Genomic DNA, 21,327 nt, shown 5'->3' with positions numbered 1-21,327 from the left:
GTTCTTTAGTTTGGGATATTATAAAAACACTTTTCCAATTCTCATCCCGCACCTTATATTATTCTGCATTTTTCTCCTCTGTCTGATGCCCCACTGAGCATTGTCCTTTCTTCTGTCTCTTCTCTATTTGCAGTTGCTCACCTACTTTGGCAAAATAATTTTATTTGCTGATACTTCTCTTCTCTTCCTTTTCGTTATTTCAGTATCTTCCATATTGTCCCATTCAAACAACGTGTTCAAGCATCCTTGGGAAATTCAGCTGGAGGAGAACAGGCTACACAAGCTGTAAACCCGTTGTAATTCTTTGTAGTTTTAAAAGGGGCATTGCTAAAAGTATTGTTTGTGCTAGGAACTTCCTTAGCAGTGACAAGAATAGCCAGACACCTCAATCTCTGCTAGTAAACTCTTGGCACACAAATCTAAATCATAATGGATGCCAAGTATGTCTTATGCAATTGGCAAGACCAATTGTGGCCAGCAAAAGTTTTGTCCAGATCTGAGGCTTCATCAAACAGTAAGAGAAGAAAGACATTTTCCCTAGAAGTTCAGATACTCTCACTAGATGAAACAATTAAAGTGGAAAGCACAGAAACAAAGATCCTCAGTAAATCTCAAGTTGAAGCTATTGCCTCCTCACTAGCAGCACAGTCAGAGGTCAGTGACCCACCTAGAGAGGGAACAGCCTATGCAAGGTCACTAAAAATGGCACTGGATATTCTGAATGAGAGAACAAATTTGATTCAAGCAAACAGTTCAGATGAGGGAGAGACCACGACACTGTCTCAAAATGTACCACAAAAGCTTTCTGATCCACCCCCTCGTAAAAAGTATCGGAAGCATGAAGGAGACTTACCAAAGTGTCTTGAGGAAAATGAAAATTCAACATCCCTGTTAGTATCTTCAGAGAGTGATGATTCCCTGTATGATGATAAATCATGGGTGCATGCAGTCATTGATACTATTCCAAGTGAAATGGAAACAAAGCCATCACAAAACGTCAGCTGGTGCCACACTTTCCCTTCACTTTCAGAAGATGAGGATGAAAAGGAGAGCAAGAAAAAGATTGACATCTCAACAATTATGCCTTTGCATTCCACAATTAAAGAGGAGGATGTATATGTTAAAGATGAAAAGTTCACTCCAACTTTACTATCAGATAGCTTCACTGTGCCCAAAGTTTTGAAAGAGGAGGCACAGGACATCTGCCCAGAGGTCCTGGCTATTTCCTCTGGATGCTCTACCTTCTCAGAGAATAGTGAAGATCCTGGAGAGGGTCCCTCCAATCCATGCTCAGATACCAGCCAAAATCAACCTACTGTGGAATCAGAGATGGGTGCTGTGGCATCCCCTAGGCCTTCTTCGCGGGAACACCAGGTTTCTTTTAGTGCCTCTAACCATGCCATGGATTATTCACCCCTTGTGAATAATGAAAGAAATCTTCAGAGACTGGATTTTGAGGAACTTGGGGAAGAACTTCAAGCTTCTGACAAGTCAGTTCATCTACATTCTATTGATGCTTCCATATTAGATGACAATGAAGAAGATGAAGAACTTCCACGTTTCATTTTTCATTATGAGCCACGTTCATTTGAAACAGGAATGATAGTCTGGTTTAAATATCAAAAATATCCATTTTGGCCAGCAGTGGTAAAAAGCATCAGGCGAAAAGAGAGAAAAGCAAGTGTGCTTTTTGTTGAGGCAAATATGAATCCTGAAAAGAGAGGCATTAGAGTGCCTTTTAGAAGATTAAAGAAATTTGACTGTAAAGAGAAACAAGCACTAGTGGATAAAGCCAGGGAGGACTACAGTGAAAGTATTGACTGGTGCATCTCGCTGATCTGTGACTACAGAGTTAGAATAGGTTGTGGTTCTTTTGCAGGCTCTTTCCTTGAGTATTATGCTGCTGATATTAGTTATCCACTTAGGAAAGTAATCAAACAGGATACCTTCAGGAACTTATTTCCAAAGCTGCAAAATGAAAATCCTGTGGAATCAATGGTTGTGACTTCCCAGACCAAGAAAATGTCCTTCCAGAAAATTCTTCCAGACCGAATGAAGTCTGCTCGGGACCGAGCCAACAAGAACCTAGTGGACTTCATTGTGAATGCAAAGGGAACAGAGAGCCATCTTTTAGCCATTTTAAAAGGCACAAAAGGGTCTAGGTGGCTGAAATCATTTTTGAATGCACATAGGTTCACACCCTGTATTGAAACATACTTTGAGGATGAAGATCAGTTGGATGAGGTGGTGAAATATTTACAAGAAATCTACAAACAAATAGATGAAAAAATGCTGACTCTGATAAGAGATGATAAAATTAAATTTATCCTGGAAGTTCTTCTGCCAGAAGCAATCATTTGTTCAATTTCTGCTGTTGATGGATTAGATTACAAGGCAGCGGAAGCAAAGTATCTAAAAGGGCCATCTCTAGGATACAGGGAAAGAGAATTATTTGATGCAAAAATCATATTCGAAAAGAGACGGAAACCATTAACAAATGAAGCTCATTAAATCTTCTGAGAGTCCAAACCATAACAGGGAACTTCCATAGATGCTAGTTTAAATAATATATCTGAATGATTCTAACATATAAATATTTTCCAGAAATGGGAGACTTTGGGTGATGAGTTCACCTTTTCTTTGCAACCTCTAAGATCTATGACTATTGCTACATCTTCATTTCCTTTTCCTGCACTTCTTCAAAGTCAAATTATTAACATATTTCAGCAGTTCTACTTTCCCATACATTTTTAGAATGCATATTTCCTAAATGATTTATAAGGGAAAGTGCTATTTTGTTTTTTGACATTTTTGTGTCTATGCTGTATAGTTAAATACAGTGTGCACAATCATTTTATATTAAAGTTGCACTGGTAGTAGATATTAAGCAAGATAACTAGAAAAAATTTAAAAGCATCAATTTTATATTTTTGCCTAATTTTTATAAAATATTAGGTTTTCTCTTAAGATAGCTGAATTATTTTTCTTGCCATGCTTATTTATTTTTGGAAAAAAATATCTCTGAGATATAGAACCAAAGATAGAGATGCTTTGCTATATATTATAACTAACTACAATTGCTTTTGCAAGGAAACAATGTGGAATTCAAAAATAAAGTAAATGAATTACCAGCATGCAGTCTTTGTGTGTGTGAATAACATCTCAGCATGCAGAAAATAATTTTGGCAGCCTTGAACAAGATTGTCCATTCTACACTTCCCTGAAATTCCATGTATGGGAGTTTCTATTGTTCAATAGCTGAATGGTTTCTTAAAACAGACAGGCTTTTGTCTGTCTTCATAACTAACATTGGCTGTATCTTAATATAGCCTTCTGACCACACGTGGAAGGCAGCTAGAATCATTGTATTCATGGTCTGGCTACTCTAGATGTATGAGTCCAGACTGACTGCTTAAGAGCCCATCTGGTTTGATATAAACTGTAGAAAATGCAAGCACTTTGTTCTGAGTCTTGTATCTCCAAATACATAGTCACTTGTTTCAAACCAAGCAATTTTTATCATCTGGCTTATTCGTGCAGTAGTTCCAGTTGCTTTCAATAACATAAATTCCAACTGGTAAATCATTCCACACTACTAGAAAGAGTAGATGGACCAAAGTCTGTGAATTTGGAAATGGGTCACAGAAAAAGTCTCTATTTGGCAAAATATGACAATTATCCCAATGTGTTTAAAAATACATAATTGAAAGTTAAAGCCTGAAGCCAATGAACTGTTTATTCTAACTTGAAACAAGACTTTAGTGAGAATAAATATTAAGAGAGTTATTTTATTTTAAAAGTTTGATGTAACAATAAATGCTAAATGTTCTACATGAACCTGTCTGCATTTTTCAGAGTGAGACAACTGTCACTCTTGGGCTTTTGTTATGTGTTCACATGGCCAAGTGTTTATGTAAAAGTTGCAGAAGTTCGATGTTTTGATTTTCCATAAAACTCTTATATCTTTCACCTTGGATGTCCATTTCACCATACTTCAGATTGTACAGCTACATAGGTGTTTCTGTATATATATATATATATATATATATATATATATATGTATATATATATATATATATATATATATATATATGATTTGTTTGGAATTTTTGCTTATTGTAGTTGTCATGATTTTAATGCTTGTTATACATTGTCTTATAATTCTAAATAAATATTCACTTTCATGACTGACTTTGTGTTAATTTAAAAGAAAGCCTTCAAAACTGTGTAAGCTTCAGATTTCACAGAACCTTCTCTGTACCCTGTCTCCTGCCTGACAAAGACCAGACTCCTTGGGCATATAGCCCGTACCAATCCACATAGTTTCCTCATGATCCTCATAATTCTGAGGATCATTTGACAACAGACCATCACCACACTATATGTGGACCTTATACCCTGGGAAAACACATTCTGTTTACTCTATAATATTGTGTCCCTTTGATTCTGATATATTACCCAGCTTCTGTTTTCTCAGTGGAGCTAACTCTATCTCTTGGTTCTGATATTTTATTTACTACCTAATTCATTTATTTATTTATTTATTCATTTATTCATACAATTGTGGGTCAAGAGAGCAAGCAATGTGTGGGTTAAAGCTCTGCTCTGAGGATTTAAGGTGCCAGATTTAAGGTGAGCCAGATGACAATCTAATTTCTAAAATGACTAAGATGCACTTCTTCATCATAATAATGAGAAATATTTCTTAACCTCATGGACTAACTGTATTTGAAAACCAAAGCCCGAGGATTCCCCATATTTGTGAGTTCCTGGGTGTCAGGTTTGGGGTAAAGGAGGGGCACCTAATTCCTCCTGGGATGTCATTTATATTGTGGCATATTTTGAAGTAAGGAAGATGTGCCTAAACATGTATTTATTCTCCTCTTTAAGTAAGTTGGCATTTGGGGTGTGGAAATAGATGAGTTTGGCTTCCAACTCAGTGTGGATGCTGAGATCCCTTTCAGCCTGAGTGGTTGTTAGGGCAGGCTCTGAGATTGCCCTAAACTGGATCTGTAATCTAGATTTGTGTGTCTAATGGGAATGCACAACCTGTTATTCACCCTAACACATTGGATTAAGAAGACCCTCATCTCCTCCAGTCATAAAGCAGACTGCTGAATATCAGACCCAGATTCTAATTGTAAGGTATTGTAAGGTTGCAGAGCTGCATGGAAACTGCATTCACAACATTTATAGATCTCTATATCAACATATGTATCCTAATAAGGAAGGAGTAGAACTCTGAGACCTGGAAGAGTGATGAGTGTGGGAATCTTGAATACCTATAATCCTCTGTACACTCAGCCTGGTAAAAGCAGCCCCCTAACCCTTACTATTGGAGAGCAACCTCCCTGTTCCTAGAGACAAGGCAATAGCCTCATCTAAGGCAGCTACCTCAAAAAGACATTGCTTGTCTTTCTCAACATCCAACACTGATATTTTTCATTGCTTCCAATTCATGACAAGGGTAAGGTATCATCACAGCACAAGGAACAAAATACAGTCTCTGTTTAGGTGGAAAATCCAGAAAGAACTATAGGAAATGGCTAATGTGTACTAGTATGAACTGGGATACTATACATTGGAATGGATTTTGAGGACTCACTGACATGAGTCATAGGAGTACAAACTTATGACTCAGGGTTCAATGACCTGGAGCTGCCTTCATATGCTGCTTGGGTGGCATCTTTAAGCTTGGACAACAGGCTACAGTAAATGAAATGGAGATAATAGAACTTCCTTGCCAGAGTACTGAGGAATTGGTGAGAAGGTCAAAGGGAGTGAAGGTATTAGAAATAATTTATTGCATGAGATGAGGACCTATCTCTAAACTACTTTCCCTAGGAGGGCAGAGAAGACACTACAATAATAAAGACCATGCTGGTGAGGGAGAACACTTGACATTTTTGAGAAACTCAATGTTGGCTCTCCTCTGCAAGCCATGATTGGAACTAAACTATGTTGCAAAGGAGATGATAAGATTCCAGAATGTCAGAGCCCAGGTAGCAGCACAAAACCTCAGGAGCAAGTTGGGTATAATTACCATAATGTGAAGCAAGGTCAGAGTGGAGTCAAACTAGTTTGACTGACAGAAATCTGTGGCAATGCCGTATAGATAGTATTCCAGGGCTAGAGTATGAACAGCTCACTTCTTTTGTACAAAAAGAAAACCATGAGACTTGGCAGGTCAAAGTCTGATGTTAGCAGCTGCAGTGGAAAATTGTGGTCCCCCACCAAGTTTTCAGATCTGCAGTGTTCTGCTACTCAAGCCATATCACTCAGTATATCTGATAATGCTTACAGCATCTGTGATGGATAAGGATGCACTATCTAAGTCATTCTAAGCCATAATATGGGAGTTGCAATACAGAATCCTGGGTTTCTGAACAAAAGCCATACCTCCTATGTCAGTAAACTACTTGCCAATTAAAACATAGCTCCTTATATGTTATTGAGGTTAGTATATATGGAGTGCCTAACCAAGAGTTAACAAATGACTATATGACAGGAGCTGCCTGTCACAAGCTGTACATTATGAGATTCACCAAGCGATAAGGTCTGGCAGGCTCAATAGCAGTCCACCCACGATGGAAATGCTCCAGGATCCAGCCTGAGAAAGCACAAATAAACTGACTGATTGCACAACCCCCCATGCCTTTGACCACTGTTAAAATGATGCCCCTCATGAGGCAGGGGGTGATCTATGACCAACTAATGGAAGAGGAAATTATCAAGCCTGGTGCACAGATATGTGAGCATTAAATATTAATGGTAGCTATAAACAGACTGCCACCACACTTCAGCTTCAGTTAGAGTAGCCCTAAAGAATAATGTTGAAGGGTAAAACTTCCAGTTGGCAGAGCTTTGAGCATTACACCAGGTTCTTCACTTTGTATGGAAGGAGTAGTAGCTTAAGGTGGTCTCCTGGACTGTGGTGAATGATTTGGCTGGTATGTCAAGGTCTTGGAAGAAGAATGATTGGAAATTGAAGATAAGAAAGTTTGGATATGAGGCACATGGTTAGAACTATGAGAATAGAAACAAAGCATATGTGTCTCTGTGCCTCATATTAATGGCCATCCAAGGAACTGACTGGAGAGAAGGCACTTAACAACCAAGTGGATCTGATGACTCATGTGGATGTCAAACAGCTTCTCTCCTCAGTCATCGTGGTTCTGGAACAATGAATCCATGAATTGTCCTGATGGCAGGGATGGAGCCTAAGCTTGAGTTCAACAGCACTGGTTCTCTCTCTCCAGGGGTGATCAAGCTACTCCCACTTCTGAATGTATGACTCCCCAAGAGCAACATCTGACGCTGGGCACTCAATTCTATCCCTTCCTTCAAGAATATCATCCAGCTACCTCATTCTACATTGAATGCACTGCACCCATTCTAAGAAGTGGTAGTTATTCATCTTCACAAAAATGGATGCTGACTTTGGACCCATAGCGTCAAGCACCACTTGCCTATAGTGATGTGCAGTTTCATAACACATCCTTGTTTGACTTTTCTTCCTTGCTTCACCACACGTTTTTCTTACTCTGACTCACTAGAATCTCTTGCCAAATGAGCTACTCAAATGGAAACTCTTGTATCACACTCTCTTTTGTGGATGCTCAAGTTAAGATAACCAGCAATAATTATGTATGTATTTTATAAAATATAAGTACGCATCACCAAATCAAAAATGTATTAAAGATTTTAAACTTACTCATGTATGAAAGCTATTAAAAATCAGTAATTTCCAGTTCTGGATAAGACAGAGTCCAACATTTCCCCCTATCCCTTTTGCCAGAATCAACAACTTAAACTTTCACCTTAGAAAACCAGAGAAAGAAGAGCACGTTAGATCCAAAACAAGTAGAAGAAAGAAAATAAATATTGGAGCAGAAATCAAAAAAAAAAAAAAAAAACTGAAAAGAGGGAAACAATAGAGTAAATCAATGAAACTTAACTCTTAGCTAGGATAACCAAGAAAAAGAGAGAAGATACGGGCTTCCCTGGTGGCGCAGTGGTTGAGAGTCCGCCTTCCGATGCAGGGGACACGGGTTCGTGCCCCGATCCGGGAAGATCCCACATGACGCGGAGCGGCTGGGCCCGTGAGCCATGGCCCCTGAGCCTTCGCGTCCGGAGCCTGTGCTCCGCAACGGGAGAGGACACAACAGTGAGAGGCCCACGTACCACAAAAAAAAAAAGAGAGAGAGAAGACACAACTGATATCAGGAATGAAAGAGGGGACATCACTACTGATCCCATGGATGTTAAGAGGATAATAAAATACTATCAATAACTCTATAAACACAAATTAAATAACTTAGATGAAAGGGTTCAATTCCTCAAATTTAAAGGAAATTATTTTATTTCATTTCTTTTAAGTGTACGTAAGATTTTAAAATAGAATTCACATTCTTTTTTTTACATAAAAAGTCACTGATGTCAGATATTGGGCAATATCAATTTTTAAAATTTAATGTATATTTTTCCAGAAATATAAATCAATTTTTTCCTTTTTTTTTGCTTCATTGGTATAAACTGTTGGATTTCCTTTTAAGATAATCCCTGTAGTTCCCCTATTATGCCTATTTATTTTTGGAAAAATAGCTTTGAGACATCAAGACAATGACAGATAATATCTTATATATTATCACTAACTTCAATTGGTTTTGCCAGAAAACAACCTGCATTTAAAAAATAAAGTTAATGCAGTCTATTATGTGTGTGAATGAAATCTCAGCATGCAATAAATCATTTTGGCAGCCTTGAGAAAGATTCTTCACTATACATCTCCCTGAAATTTCATTTATGAGAGTATCAATTCTTCAATGGCTGGATGGATTCTTAAAACAGACAGGTTTTTGGTTGTCTTCCTAACTGATAGTGACTGGATCCTCTTAATATAGCCATCTGACAACATGTAGAAGGCAGCTAGAGTCATTGTATTCATGATCTGGCTAATCTATGAGTATGAGTCCAGGCTGACTGCTTAAGAGCCCATCTAGTTTGGTATAAACTGTAGGAAATGTAAGCACTTTGGTCTGACTCTTGTATCTCTAAATACATAGTCATTTGTCCTAAGCCAAGAAAGCTTTATCATCTGGCTTATTCATAGAGTAGCTCCAATACGTTTCAGTAATATAAATGCTGACTGGTAAGTCATTCCAGGCTGCTAGAAGGAGTAAATGAGCCAGGATCTAGGAGTTTGGAAATGTATTACATAAAAAAGCCTCCACTTAGGTAAATATGACAATTACCTGAATATGGTTAAATACAAGGCATACCTCAGATATGCTGCGAGTTCAGTGCCAAACCGCCTCAATAAAGCAAATATTTCACTAAAGGGAGTCACATGAATTTTTTGGTTTCCCAGGGCATATAAAAGTTATATTTACACTACACTGTAGTCTGTTAAGTGTGCAATAGTATTGTATCTTAAAAAAGTAAATGCCTTAACTTTAAAATATTTTACTGCTATAAAATGCAAACCATCATCTGAGCCTTCAATGAGTCAGAGTCTTTTTGCTGGTGGAAGGTCTTGCCTCAATATTGATGGCTTTTGATTGATCAGGGTGGTGGTTACTGAAGGTTGGGGTGGCTGTGGCAGTTTCTTAGAATAAGAACAATGAAATTTGCCACACTGATTGACTTCCTTTCAAGAACAATTTCTCATTGCACATCTCCATCAGAGCTCTTGTGTGACCAGGTACATTATCGTTGGGCAGTAATATTTTGAAAGGAATCTTTTTTTCTGAGCAGTAGGTCCCCAACAATGGACATAAAATATTCAGTAAATCATGTTGTAAACAGATGTGCTGTCATTCAGTCTTTGTTGCTCCATTTTTAGAGCACATAGTAGATTTAGCATAATTTTTAAGGGCCCTAGGATTTTCAGAATGGTCAATGGGCATTGGCTTCAACTTAAAGTCACCAGCTGTATTAGCTCCTAACAAGAGAGTCAGCCTGTCCTTTGAAGCTTTGAAGCCAGGTATTAACTTCTCTCTAGCTATGAAAGTCTTAGATGACATCTTCTTCCAATATAAGACTGTTTCATCTACATTGAAAATTGTCGTTTTGTGTAGCCACCTTCATTAATTTTCTTAGCTAGATGGTCTGGATAATTTGCTGCAGCTTCTACATCAGCACTTGCTGCTTCTCCTTGTGCTTTGATGTTATTAAGATGGTTTCTTTACTTAAACCTCATGAACCAACCTCTGCTAGCTTTAAACTTTTCTTCTGCAGCTTCCTCACCTCACTCAGGCTTCAAAGAATTGAAGAGAGTTAGGGCCTTGCTCTGGATTAGGCTTTGGCTTAAGGGAATGTTGTGGTTGATTTTGATCTTCCACCCAGACAGCTGAAACTTTTCTCCATACCAGCAATAAGGCTGTTTCCCTTGCTTATCATTCATGCGTTCACTGGAGCAACACTTTTAATTTCCTTCAGAAACATTTCCTTTGCATTCACAACTTGGCTAACTGTTTGGCGCCAGAGGCCTAGCTTTCAGCCTATCTCGGCTTTCAACACACACCTTCCTCACTAAGCTTAATCATTTCTAACTTTTGATTTCAAGTGAGAGACAAGTGACTTTTCACGTGAACACTTAGAGGCCATTGTAGAATTATTGATTAGCCTAATTTCAAATTGCTGTGTCTCAGAGAATAGGGAGGCTTGAGGAGAGGGACAAAGATGGAGGAATGACCAGTTGGTGAAGCAGTGAGAATACACAAATTTATTTAGATTGCCATCTTATATGCGCGTAGTTCATGGAGTCCCAAAACAATTACATTAGTAACATCAGAGATCACTGATCACAGATCACCAAAACAAATATAATAATAATGAAAATGTTTGAAATACTGGGAGAATTATCAGAATGTAACACAGAGACACAAAGTGAGCAAATGCTGCTGAAAAATGGTGCCAATAGACTTGCTTGACTAACGGTTGCCACAAACCTTCAATTTGTAAAAAACACAATATAATATTCCATTTGCAGCAACATGGATGGACCTAGAGAATATTATGCTCAGGAAAATAAGCCAGACAGAGAAAGACAAATACTATATGGTATGATTTATATATGCAATCTAAAAAATAATACAAATCAATGTGTATGCAAAACAGAAACAGGCTGTGAGTCTATTTCTGTCACAGAACACAAACTAGTGGTTATCAAAGGGGAGAGCGGGGGGACAAATGAGGAGTATAGGATTAACAGATACAAACTACTATACATAAAATAGACAAGTAACAAGGATTTACTGTACAGCACAGGGAATTATACCCAGTATCTTGTAATAACCTTTAATGGAATATAATCTGCAAAAAAAAACTCGAATCACTTTGCTATACACCTGAAACTAACAATATTTTAAATCAACTATACTTCAATTTTAAAAATGCATATCTGAAGCACAATAAAGTGAAATACAATAAAATGAAGTATGCTTCCATACATGATTAAAAGTTAAAATCCGAAGCCAATTAACATATTTATCTTAACTTGAAACATGACTTTTTAAAAAATAAATGTTAGAAAAACTATTTTAGGGGCTTCCCTGGTGGCGCAGTGGTTGAGAATCCGCCTGCCGATGCAGGAGACACGGGTTCGTGCCCTGGTCCGGGAAGATCCCACATGCCGCGGAGCAACTAAGCCCGTGAGCCATGGCCGCGGAGCCTGTGCTCCGCAACGGGAGAGGCCACGACAGTGAGAGGCCCGCATACTGCAAAAAAAAAAAAAAAAAAAAAAAAAAAAAAAACTATTTTATTTTAAGAACTTGATGTGAAAATAAATACTAAGGACATAACCTAGACCTGACTGCATTTTTAATCCTTATGGTAGGTCAACTGAACCTCACATGTGATGTCATTTACATATTTTTTCACAGTAATTACTATTGTAGCTGAATTTATGGGAAGAATAAGACCCACTTTGTTGATTTCTCTCTCACTTTACAGAATCTCCTTTAATAAAAATTATATTGCATTTCTTATTCAATGGGTGATTATCCATTTTCCTTCTACTTTGTAAGTTAATGTTTTAAGAGGAAGACAGATGTTCAGGTAAAATAGTTGCAAATAAAAATTGTAGGGGCTTCCCTGGTGGTGCAGTGGTTAAGAATCCGCCTGCCAATGCAGGGGACACGGGTTCGTGCTCCAGTCTGGGAAGATTCCACATGCCGCGGAGCGGCTAGACCCATGAGCCACAACTACTGAGCCTGCGCGTCTGGAGCCTGTGCTCCGCAACGGGAGAGGCCGCGACAGTGAGAGGCCCGCACACCGCGATGAAGAGTGGCCCCGCTCGCTGCAACTGGAGAAAGCCCTCGCACAGAAATGAAGAGCCAACACAGCCAAAAATAAATATAAGATAAATAAATAAATTTTTAAAAATTGTAATATGTTATACACATTTTCATTGTTGATTTCAATGTGTGATGTAGAATTTTTTTAATATTTATTGAGTGGCCTGCTGAAATTGTGGAGTAGAGAAGTCCAAGGATCTTTCAATCCACTGAAGCAACAAATAAGCTTCAAAAAACTGTCAGAATCAATTTTTTTGAAACTCTGGAATCTAATCAAACACATTCAACAGCAACCCAAATGTCCACCGACGGATGAAGGGATATAATGTCCACTGATAGATGAACGACTAAACAAAGTATGGTATATACATACAATGGGCTATTATTCAGCCTTAAAATGGAAGGAAATCCTATCACACGTTACCACATAGATGAACCTTGAGGATACTATGCTAAGTGAAATAAGCCAGTCACAAAAAGACAAATACTGTATGATTTCACTTCCATTAGGTATTTAAAATAGTCAAATTCATAGAAACATAAGTAGAATGGGAGTTACCAGTAGCTAGGGGAGGAGGAAAAGGGGAATCATTATTTAACAGATACAGAGTTTAAGTTCGGCAAGATAAAAAATTCTGGAGATCTGTTTCACAACAATATGAATATACTTATGCCTGCTGAACTATACAAGTACAGATAGTTATGATGGTAAATTTTGTGTTATGTGGCTTTTTTAACCACAGTTTTAAAAATGCAACAACCTGGAGAGTCCTTAAAGAAGGAAGAAGCTGATAATTGTTGCTAACAGAGTGTTGAGGCATTTTTATTTACCTGCTTATCATCTGCCACTCACCAGCTCAGAGATGTCCATGTGGATGATAGCCCACTTGCCTGGTATGGCTTGTTAGTGCCAGAGGAGCAACATGAACCTTGTTTTCAAAGAAATGCAATTGTGTATTGTGACCTTTCCGGCAGCTCCCTGAGGAGAGCTGTTCAGGGGCTTCCCTTTGTTTTGCATCCCTCAAAACGTTCTCAAGGTTTGAGTAACCTCCCTGGAGGTATATGTCAAAAGCCTGTAAGGGAACATACAAGCCGCCATCTGGAGCAAGGAATAACAGACAAGGCAAGAAGAAGACAAACTGAAAAGCCTTGCAAGGAAGAAGCTGGGGAAGGAGATACATGGAGGATTAAGGGTTTTGAAATGCTTTTGTTTATATTGGGGACTCTCGAAGGACACATGCATACCCAAGAATAGATGCATAGTCACAAAAGACCTGAGAAGGCCCAAGTTTTAACCTCTGCTAACCTTAAGGTTCAATATAAGCAGGAAGTGAAAGCAAAGGCTGAGTTCTTAATGGCCTGGCTAAGCACTGAAAACATGCCCCAACTCAGAGTCAATGCACAAAGAAAAGGAGAGGCTTTCTTCTTTGTTTGTTTGTTTGTTTTTGCTCCTTTCCTCCTCTTCCTCCTCCTCTTTTCCCCCCTCCTCTTCCTCCTCCCCACTCTCTTCCTCCTCCTTTTCCTTCTTCTTCTTCTTTTACTTTCCCTTTTCCTATTGACTCCAGGCTTTTAAGGAAATCTCTGTCAAATCAGTAACTGGCCACTAGGCTAACAGAACAGAGACTTCAGTGACTACACACAACAAAGAATACACTCTTTGCAAAAATAGAAAAATTAGAAAAGTAACTAAGCAAAAAACTACAATATACAACAGCAGAAAAAATAAAATAAACCTGAGGAGAGTAACCAAAAGAGAGTTGGTTGTATATACTAATATTAGATTTTTAAAAATTAAAAAATACAAAGAAGGACATTATATATTGGTAAAAGGGTCAAGTAATCAAGACTATATAACAATTAAAAACATATAAGAACAGTATGGAGGTTCCTTAAAAAACTAAAAATAGAACTACCATATGACCCAGCAATCCCACTACTGGGCATATACCCTGAGAAAACCATAATTCCAAAAGAGTCATGTACCACAATGTTCACTGCAGCTGTATTTACAATAGCCAGGACATGGAAGCAACCTAAGTGTCCATCCACACATGAATGGATAAAGAAGATGTGGCACATATATACAATGGAATATTACTCAGACATAGAAAGGAATGAAATTGGGTCATTTGTAGAGATGTGGATGGACCTAGAGACTGTCATACAGAGCGAAGTATGTCAGAAAGAGAAAAACAAATATCATATATTAATGCACATATGTGGAATCTAAAAAATGGTATAGATGATCTTATTTGCAAAGCAGAAATAGAGACACAAAAGTAGAGAACAAACGTATGGATACCAAGGAGGAAGGTGGTAGGATGAACTGGGAGATGGGGATTGAAAAATATACACTATTCATACTATGTATAAAATAGATAACTAATGAGAACCTACTGTATAGCACAGGGAACTATACTCAGTGCTTTGTGGTGACCTAAATGGGAAGGAAATCAAAAAAAGAGGGGATATATGTATATGTATAGCTGATTCACTTTACTGTACAGTAAAAACTAACACATTGTAAAGCAACTACACTCCAATAAAAAAGTATTTAAATCACAAAATTATGGAATTACATTTGACCGTTAAAATAACTTATATTAATTATATTCAAAGTTAATTATATTAAACTAAATAAAATTAATTATATTTTAATTTTTTAATAAAAACATATACACAGGTAACAACAAAACCCCAAAATATATGAAGCAAAAATTGATAGAATTTAAGGGAAGAATATTTTCTACAATAATAGATGTAGTGTTCTATAAGCCACTTACAATAATGGATAGAATTACAGAAATGTTCAATAAATAAATAGACAATTTGAACAATACTGTAAACCAATTGAACATAAAATATAACCCTTCACCATACAACAGCAGAGCACACATTCATCTCAAGTGCACATGGATCCAGGATAAACCATATGTTAGACAACCAAACAAGACTTAATAAATGTAAAAAGATTGATTGAAATCATACAAAGTATATTTTCTGACCACAAAAGAATATAACTAGAAATCTATAACATAACTAAAACTTGAAAATTCACAAATATGTGGAAATTATACAACACACACTTAAACAACCACTGGATTAAAGCAGAAAACAAAAGAGAAATTTAAAAGTAACTTGAGATGAATGAAAATAAAAGCACAATATATCAAAATTATGGGATGCAACACATGCAGGACACAAAGAGAAAATTATGATCATAATTGCCTATTATAAAAAAGGTATCAAATCAATAATCTAACATCGTATCTTAAAGAACCATAAATAGAAGAGCAAACTAAATGCAAGGCTAGCAAAAGAAAGAAAATAATAAAGCTTACAGCATAGGTATAAAAATACAGAATAGAAAAACAGTAGGGCGACTTCCCTGTTGGTCCAGCGGCTAAGACACTGTGCTCCCAATGCAGAGGGCCCAGGTTCAATCCCTGGTCAGGGAACTAGATCCCACATGCCACAACTAAGAGTTCACATGCTGCAACTAAGAGTTCACACGCCGTAACTAAGAGTTCACATGCCACAACTAAAGATCCTGCATGCTGCAACGAAAAAGATCCCGCATGCCACAACAAAGATCCCATGTGCTACAACTAAGACCCAACATAACCAAATAAATAAATAAATATTTTTAAAAAGAAAAACAGTGGACAGAATCAACAAAACCAAAATTGGTTCTTTGAAAATATCAACAGAATTGAGAAATTTTTATGTAGACTAAGAAAAACAGAAGATAAAAATTGTTAAAGCCAGAAATAAAATTGAGTACACTACTACTGAACTTATAGAAATCAGAAGGATAATAAGAATACTATGAATGACAGGATATGAACAAATTATGTGCTATATGAAATGGATAAATTCCTAGAAATAAACACACTATCAAAACTGATTCAGGAAAAAATAGAAAATATGAATAGTTCTATAATAAATAAGGATATTACATAAGTAATCAAAAACTTCTTAAGTAAGAAAAGCCCATGACCAGTCTTCACTGGTAAATTCTACCAAACTTTTAAAGAAGAATGGACATTTATCCTTCTCAGAATCTTTGAAAAACTAGAGTGGGAAATTCTTCCTTACTCATTTTGTGAGGCCAGCTTTACCCTGCTCCTAAAGCCAGACAAAAACAACATGAAAACTACAGACTAATATCCCCCATTAATATAGATACAAAAATCCTCAACAAAATACTAGCAAACTGAATACAACAGCAAATTTAAAAGATCAGATACTATGACTAAGTGGAATTTGTCCTAGGAATTCAAGGGCAGTTCATCATACAAAAATCAAACAATGTAATACATCATCTTAATAGAATAAAGGAAAAAACCCACATGATCACTTCTACTGATGTAGGAAAAAACATTAACAATTTCCAACACTCTTTCATGATTAAAACCCTCAACAATCTCAGAATAGTAAAGAACTTCCTCAACCTTATAAAGGGTATCTAAGAAAAATCCACACCCAATATACATACAGATGAAAGACTGAAAACTTTTCCCTGATATCAGAAGCCAGACAAGAATGCCTGCTTTCACCACTTCTTTGAAATATTATGCTGGAAGTTCTAGCCAGAGTAATTACTCAAGAAAAAGGAAAATAATGAGGTGTTCTCTTAGTTACTCTGGGCCTTTTGCCTCTCCCTATTAATTTTAGAATCAGGGTTTTTTTAATCCATAATATAATTTGCTGGAATTTTGAGTGGGATTGTGTTGAATCTATAGATCAAGTAGGGAAGAACTGACATCTTAACAATATTGTTTTCCTACTCATGTATGTGAAATATCTATTTATTTAGATCTTCTTTTATTACTTTTGTAATAAAAAGTAATAAAAGAATTTTGTAACTTTCCTCATACAGATCTTGTACATATTTTATAAAATGTATGCCTAGGTATTTAGTTTTTTGTACTAATGTAAATGGTGTTGTGTTTTTAATTTAAATTTCCAATTGTTCATTGCTGATATACAGGAAAGCAATTGACTTCCATATATTATCCTTGTATCCTGCAACCTTGCATAAATGTTTACTAGTTCCAGGACATTTTTGTTGACTCTTTTGGGATTTTCTTCATTGATAATGATATCATCTATGAACAAAGAGAGCTTTATTTCTTCCTTTCCAAACTGTATTCCTTTTATTTCCTTTCGTTTTCTAATTGCATTAAATAGGACTCTCAGTACAATACTGAATATGAGTAGTGAAACTGGCCATCTTGCCTTGTTTCTGAACTTGAGGAAGGCATCTAGTTTCTCACCATTAAGTGTTTTGTTAGTTGTAGGTTTTTCTGTAGATATTGTTTATCAAGTTTTGGAAGTTCCCCTCTTTCTAGATTGTTCAGAGTTTTTATCATGAATCTGTGTTGGACTTTATCAAAAGCTTTATCTACATCTATTGATATAATCATGTGATTTTTCTTCTTTAGCCTGTTGATGTGATGAATTACATGAATTGATTTTTGAATAATAGACTAGCCCTTGTATACATGTAATAAATCTCTCTTAGTCATGATGTATTGCTTTTTTTATACATTGTTGGATTCAGTTGGCTAGGATTTTGTTGCAGATTTTTGCATCCATGTTCATGAGAGGTATTGTTCTAGAGTTTTCCCTTTTTTTGTAATGTCTTTATCTGGTTTTGGTGTAAAGGAGATGCTGGACGTCCTCAGGAGTAGTTCTATTGTCTTCTTCTAGTGTATGGACGATGCTTTCTTCTGCTTTTGTTTGTCTCTTAACTTTTTTTGTAAACTGAGAATTTTGAATATTACAATTGGTCCACTCAGTAAATAAGATTCTCCTACCTCTCCCAGGATTATTGTTGTAGTCTTTGTAGTAGTTGTTGTTTGTTTGTTTAGTGATTTCTGTACTAATTTTGTAAAGTCTGAGTTCCTTCTCATGTGTAGACATTGAAATCTCTTTTTTCTTCCACTTGCTTAGTGTTCAGCTAACGATTTGACAAAGATTCCTTTAAAGGCCTGGAATTTTTTAAATCCCAATTTTTGCAGATGGGGCCTTTGTGTATGTTGAGGCATGTCTTCAACACAGCCTGTCAGTTTGTAACTCTGCCTTTTGTCCTTTTTTTTTGCTTGCAGAGCATAGAAGTCAGCCAGAGATGAGAGCTTATAGCTTTCTCAGGTTTTTTCTAAGTATACACTCTACCCTGGGCTTGTAAGAGGCTTTCTATATTTCCAGGAATATGTCATAGTTTTCCTAGCCCTCATTTCCCAAATGTCTCATTCTCAGCCTTTCCTAGGCATTTTGGTGAGTCTATTAATTGTCCCAACTGTAATCCATTACCCTGGGCAGCAGCAACTTATACATTTGACTTTAAGTGTTTTCAAAAAATGTACCCAGTAACCACCACAGGGCTGGGAGAGTTAGGTGTGATAAGAGCAAGTCTTTATACTGGATAAGGAGGGTGGGAGGAAGGGAGATGCAAGAGGGAAGAGATATGGGAACATATGTGTATGTATAACTGATTCACTTTGATGTAAAGCAGAGACTAACACACCATTGTAAAGCAATTATACTCCAATAAAGATGTTAAAAAAAAGAGCAAGACTTTAAACCAGTACTCCAGGGATACATGAGACAGACCAAAACAATCAACCACCTTTCTTTTACAATAGGTTCCTATTATCTTTCTAATACAGCTACCCATAGGAAGAATGCAGCCTGTTGTCTTCAATGCCACCACCAAACTGGGGAGTGGGGAATGGAACCAGGGTAATTTAAAATGTCACAAAAATCTCTTATCAAGTTTCAGCCTTTTTTCCTTGATTCTTTCCCTGATTGCTGCAAGCTTTTGGTCAGTGTCCAGAGTTCTTAAAAAGTTGATTCAGATAGGTTTTTCCCCCAGTTTATTCATTGTTTTTGTGGAGGACAGAATTTTCTTCTTATCTACTACACCATTTTTTGTTCAATTCTGTTTTTTAAACTTTTTAAAAAATTACACTCGTGAAATAACTGTATATTCACAAGCAGTTATAATAAATTATACAAGAGACCCTTTGTACATTTTGTTGTCCAGTGTGCCTCATTGGTAACACTTTGCAAAAGTATAGCATAATATCACAACAAAGCTATTTATATTGACACAATCCACCAACCTTACTTAGATTTCCTCAGTTTTACTTGAGCTTGTGTATGTGTATTTAATTATATACATCTTTTTCCCTGAGTAGGTTTGTGTATTCACCACCACAGTCAAAATACTGAACAGTTCCAACACCATGAGGATCTCTTTTTTTGCTCTTTCATAAACTTACTTACCTCCCTCTCCTCCTTCACCCATCTCTAACCAGTGGCAAACACTAATCTATCCTCCGTTTCTCAACTATTATTTCAAAAATGTTATGTAAATGAAATAATAAGATTTATAACGTTTTGGGTTTGTCTTTTTTCACTCACCATAATTTCCTGGAGATTCATTCAAGTTGCTGTGTGTATAGCTTATTCATTTTTTTTTAGCTTATTCATCTTTATTGCTGAGTAGTATTCCACAGTATGACTGTAATATAAAGAAACTATAGTTTCTTTAACCATTTACCCTTTGAAGGATAACTGAGTTGTTTTCATTTTCGACTATTACAGATAAAGCTGCTGTGAACATTTGTGTGAATATTTTTTATAAAAATGAATCTTCATTTCTCTGAGGAAAATCCCCAAGAGTGCAGTTGCTGAGTCCTATGGTAATTGCATGCTCAGCTTTATAAGAACTTGCCAAACAATTCTCCAGAACAGTGTATATCATTTTAACTTTTCACCAGCAATATATGTGTGATCCCATTTCTCGCATCCTCACCAATGTTTGGCATTGCCCCTCTCTCTTTTTTTTTTTTTTTCTTTTTTGGCCACACCATGCTGCTTGTGGGATCTTAGTTCCCTGACCAAAGACTGCACCTGGGCCCTGGCAGTAAGAGCACCGAGTCCTAACCACTGGACTGCCGGGGAATTCCCACCACTCTCTTTTATTTTAGCCCTTCAAATAAGTATGTAGTGATATCTCATTGTGGTTTTAATTTGCATTTCTCCAATGGTTAAATATATTGAATACCTTTTCATGTGCTTGTTTTCCATCTGTATAGTTTGTTTAGTCAAATGTCTGCTCATGTCTCTGGCCTACTTTCTAGCTTTTATTTACTATTGAGTTTTGAGAGTTCTCTAATATAATCTGAATGCTAGTCCGTTGTAGGATGTGTACTGTGCAAATATTTGTCCAGTTTGTAGCTTTTCTTTTCATCCTCTTCACATGGACTTTCAAGAGCAAAAGCTTTCAGTTTCAATGAGGTCTAATTGATCAAGTTTTCCTTTTACTCACTGTGCTTTTAGTATAAGAACTAAGAACTCTGCTTAACCTTGTTTCCCAAAGATTTTCCCTCATGCTTTATTTTTTTCCAGAAATTTTATAGTTTATGTTTTGCATTTAAAGCTGTGTTCCATTTTGAGTTAAGTTTTTTAACAGGTATGATGTTTACTAGTCCCCTCCACTAGGAAGCCTACACAACCCACTGAACCAAACTTAGCCACTGGGGACAGACACCAAAAACAACGGGAACTACGAACCTACAGCCTGCAAAAAGGAGACCCCAAACACAGAAAGATAAGCAAAATGAGAAGACAGAAAAACACACAGCAGATGAAGGAGCAAGGTAAAAACCCATCAGACCTAACAAATGAAGAGGAAATAGGCAGTCTACCTGAAAAAGAATTCAGAATAATGATAGTAAAGATGATCCAAAATCTTGGAAATAGAATAGACAAAATGCAAGAAACATTTAATAGGTATGTTGTTTAGGTCACAGTTTATTTATTTTTGGATGTCCAATTGCTCCACACCATTTGTTGAAAAGCCTAACCCTCCTCTACTGGATTGTTTTTACAACTTAGTCAAAAATCAATTGGGCATAGTTGTATGAGTCTATTTCTGGATTGTCTATTCTTTTCCCTTGAACTATGTATGTATCTCCACACCAGTACAACAATATCTTCCTTATGGTATAGATAT

At 36.7% G+C, this 21,327-nt stretch overlaps 1 protein-coding gene across 5 annotated transcripts in view; it reads left to right on the top strand.

The window, feature by feature from the left end:
• Nucleotides 1-3,984, top strand: part of PWWP3B (PWWP domain containing 3B) — a 35,298-nt gene extending 31,314 nt beyond the window's left edge. For all 5 annotated transcript variants that reach the window (XM_067024165.1, XM_067024164.1, XM_067024162.1 and 2 more), the window contains one exon: nucleotides 204-3,984. In XM_067024165.1, coding sequence (XP_066880266.1) covers nucleotides 430-2,511 — 2,082 coding nt within the window. In that variant the 5' untranslated portion in view covers nucleotides 204-429 and the 3' untranslated portion in view covers nucleotides 2,512-3,984. The remainder of the gene's footprint in view (nucleotides 1-203) is intronic.
• The last annotated feature ends 17,343 nt before the right edge of the window (nucleotides 3,985-21,327 follow it).

This window comes from Kogia breviceps, chromosome X (genome assembly GCF_026419965.1).
Source record: "Kogia breviceps isolate mKogBre1 chromosome X, mKogBre1 haplotype 1, whole genome shotgun sequence".
NCBI classification, from domain to species: domain Eukaryota; kingdom Metazoa; phylum Chordata; class Mammalia; order Artiodactyla; family Physeteridae; genus Kogia; species Kogia breviceps.
Note: the sequence above shows the minus strand (reverse complement) of the source record. Positions and strands in the feature narration are given on the sequence as shown.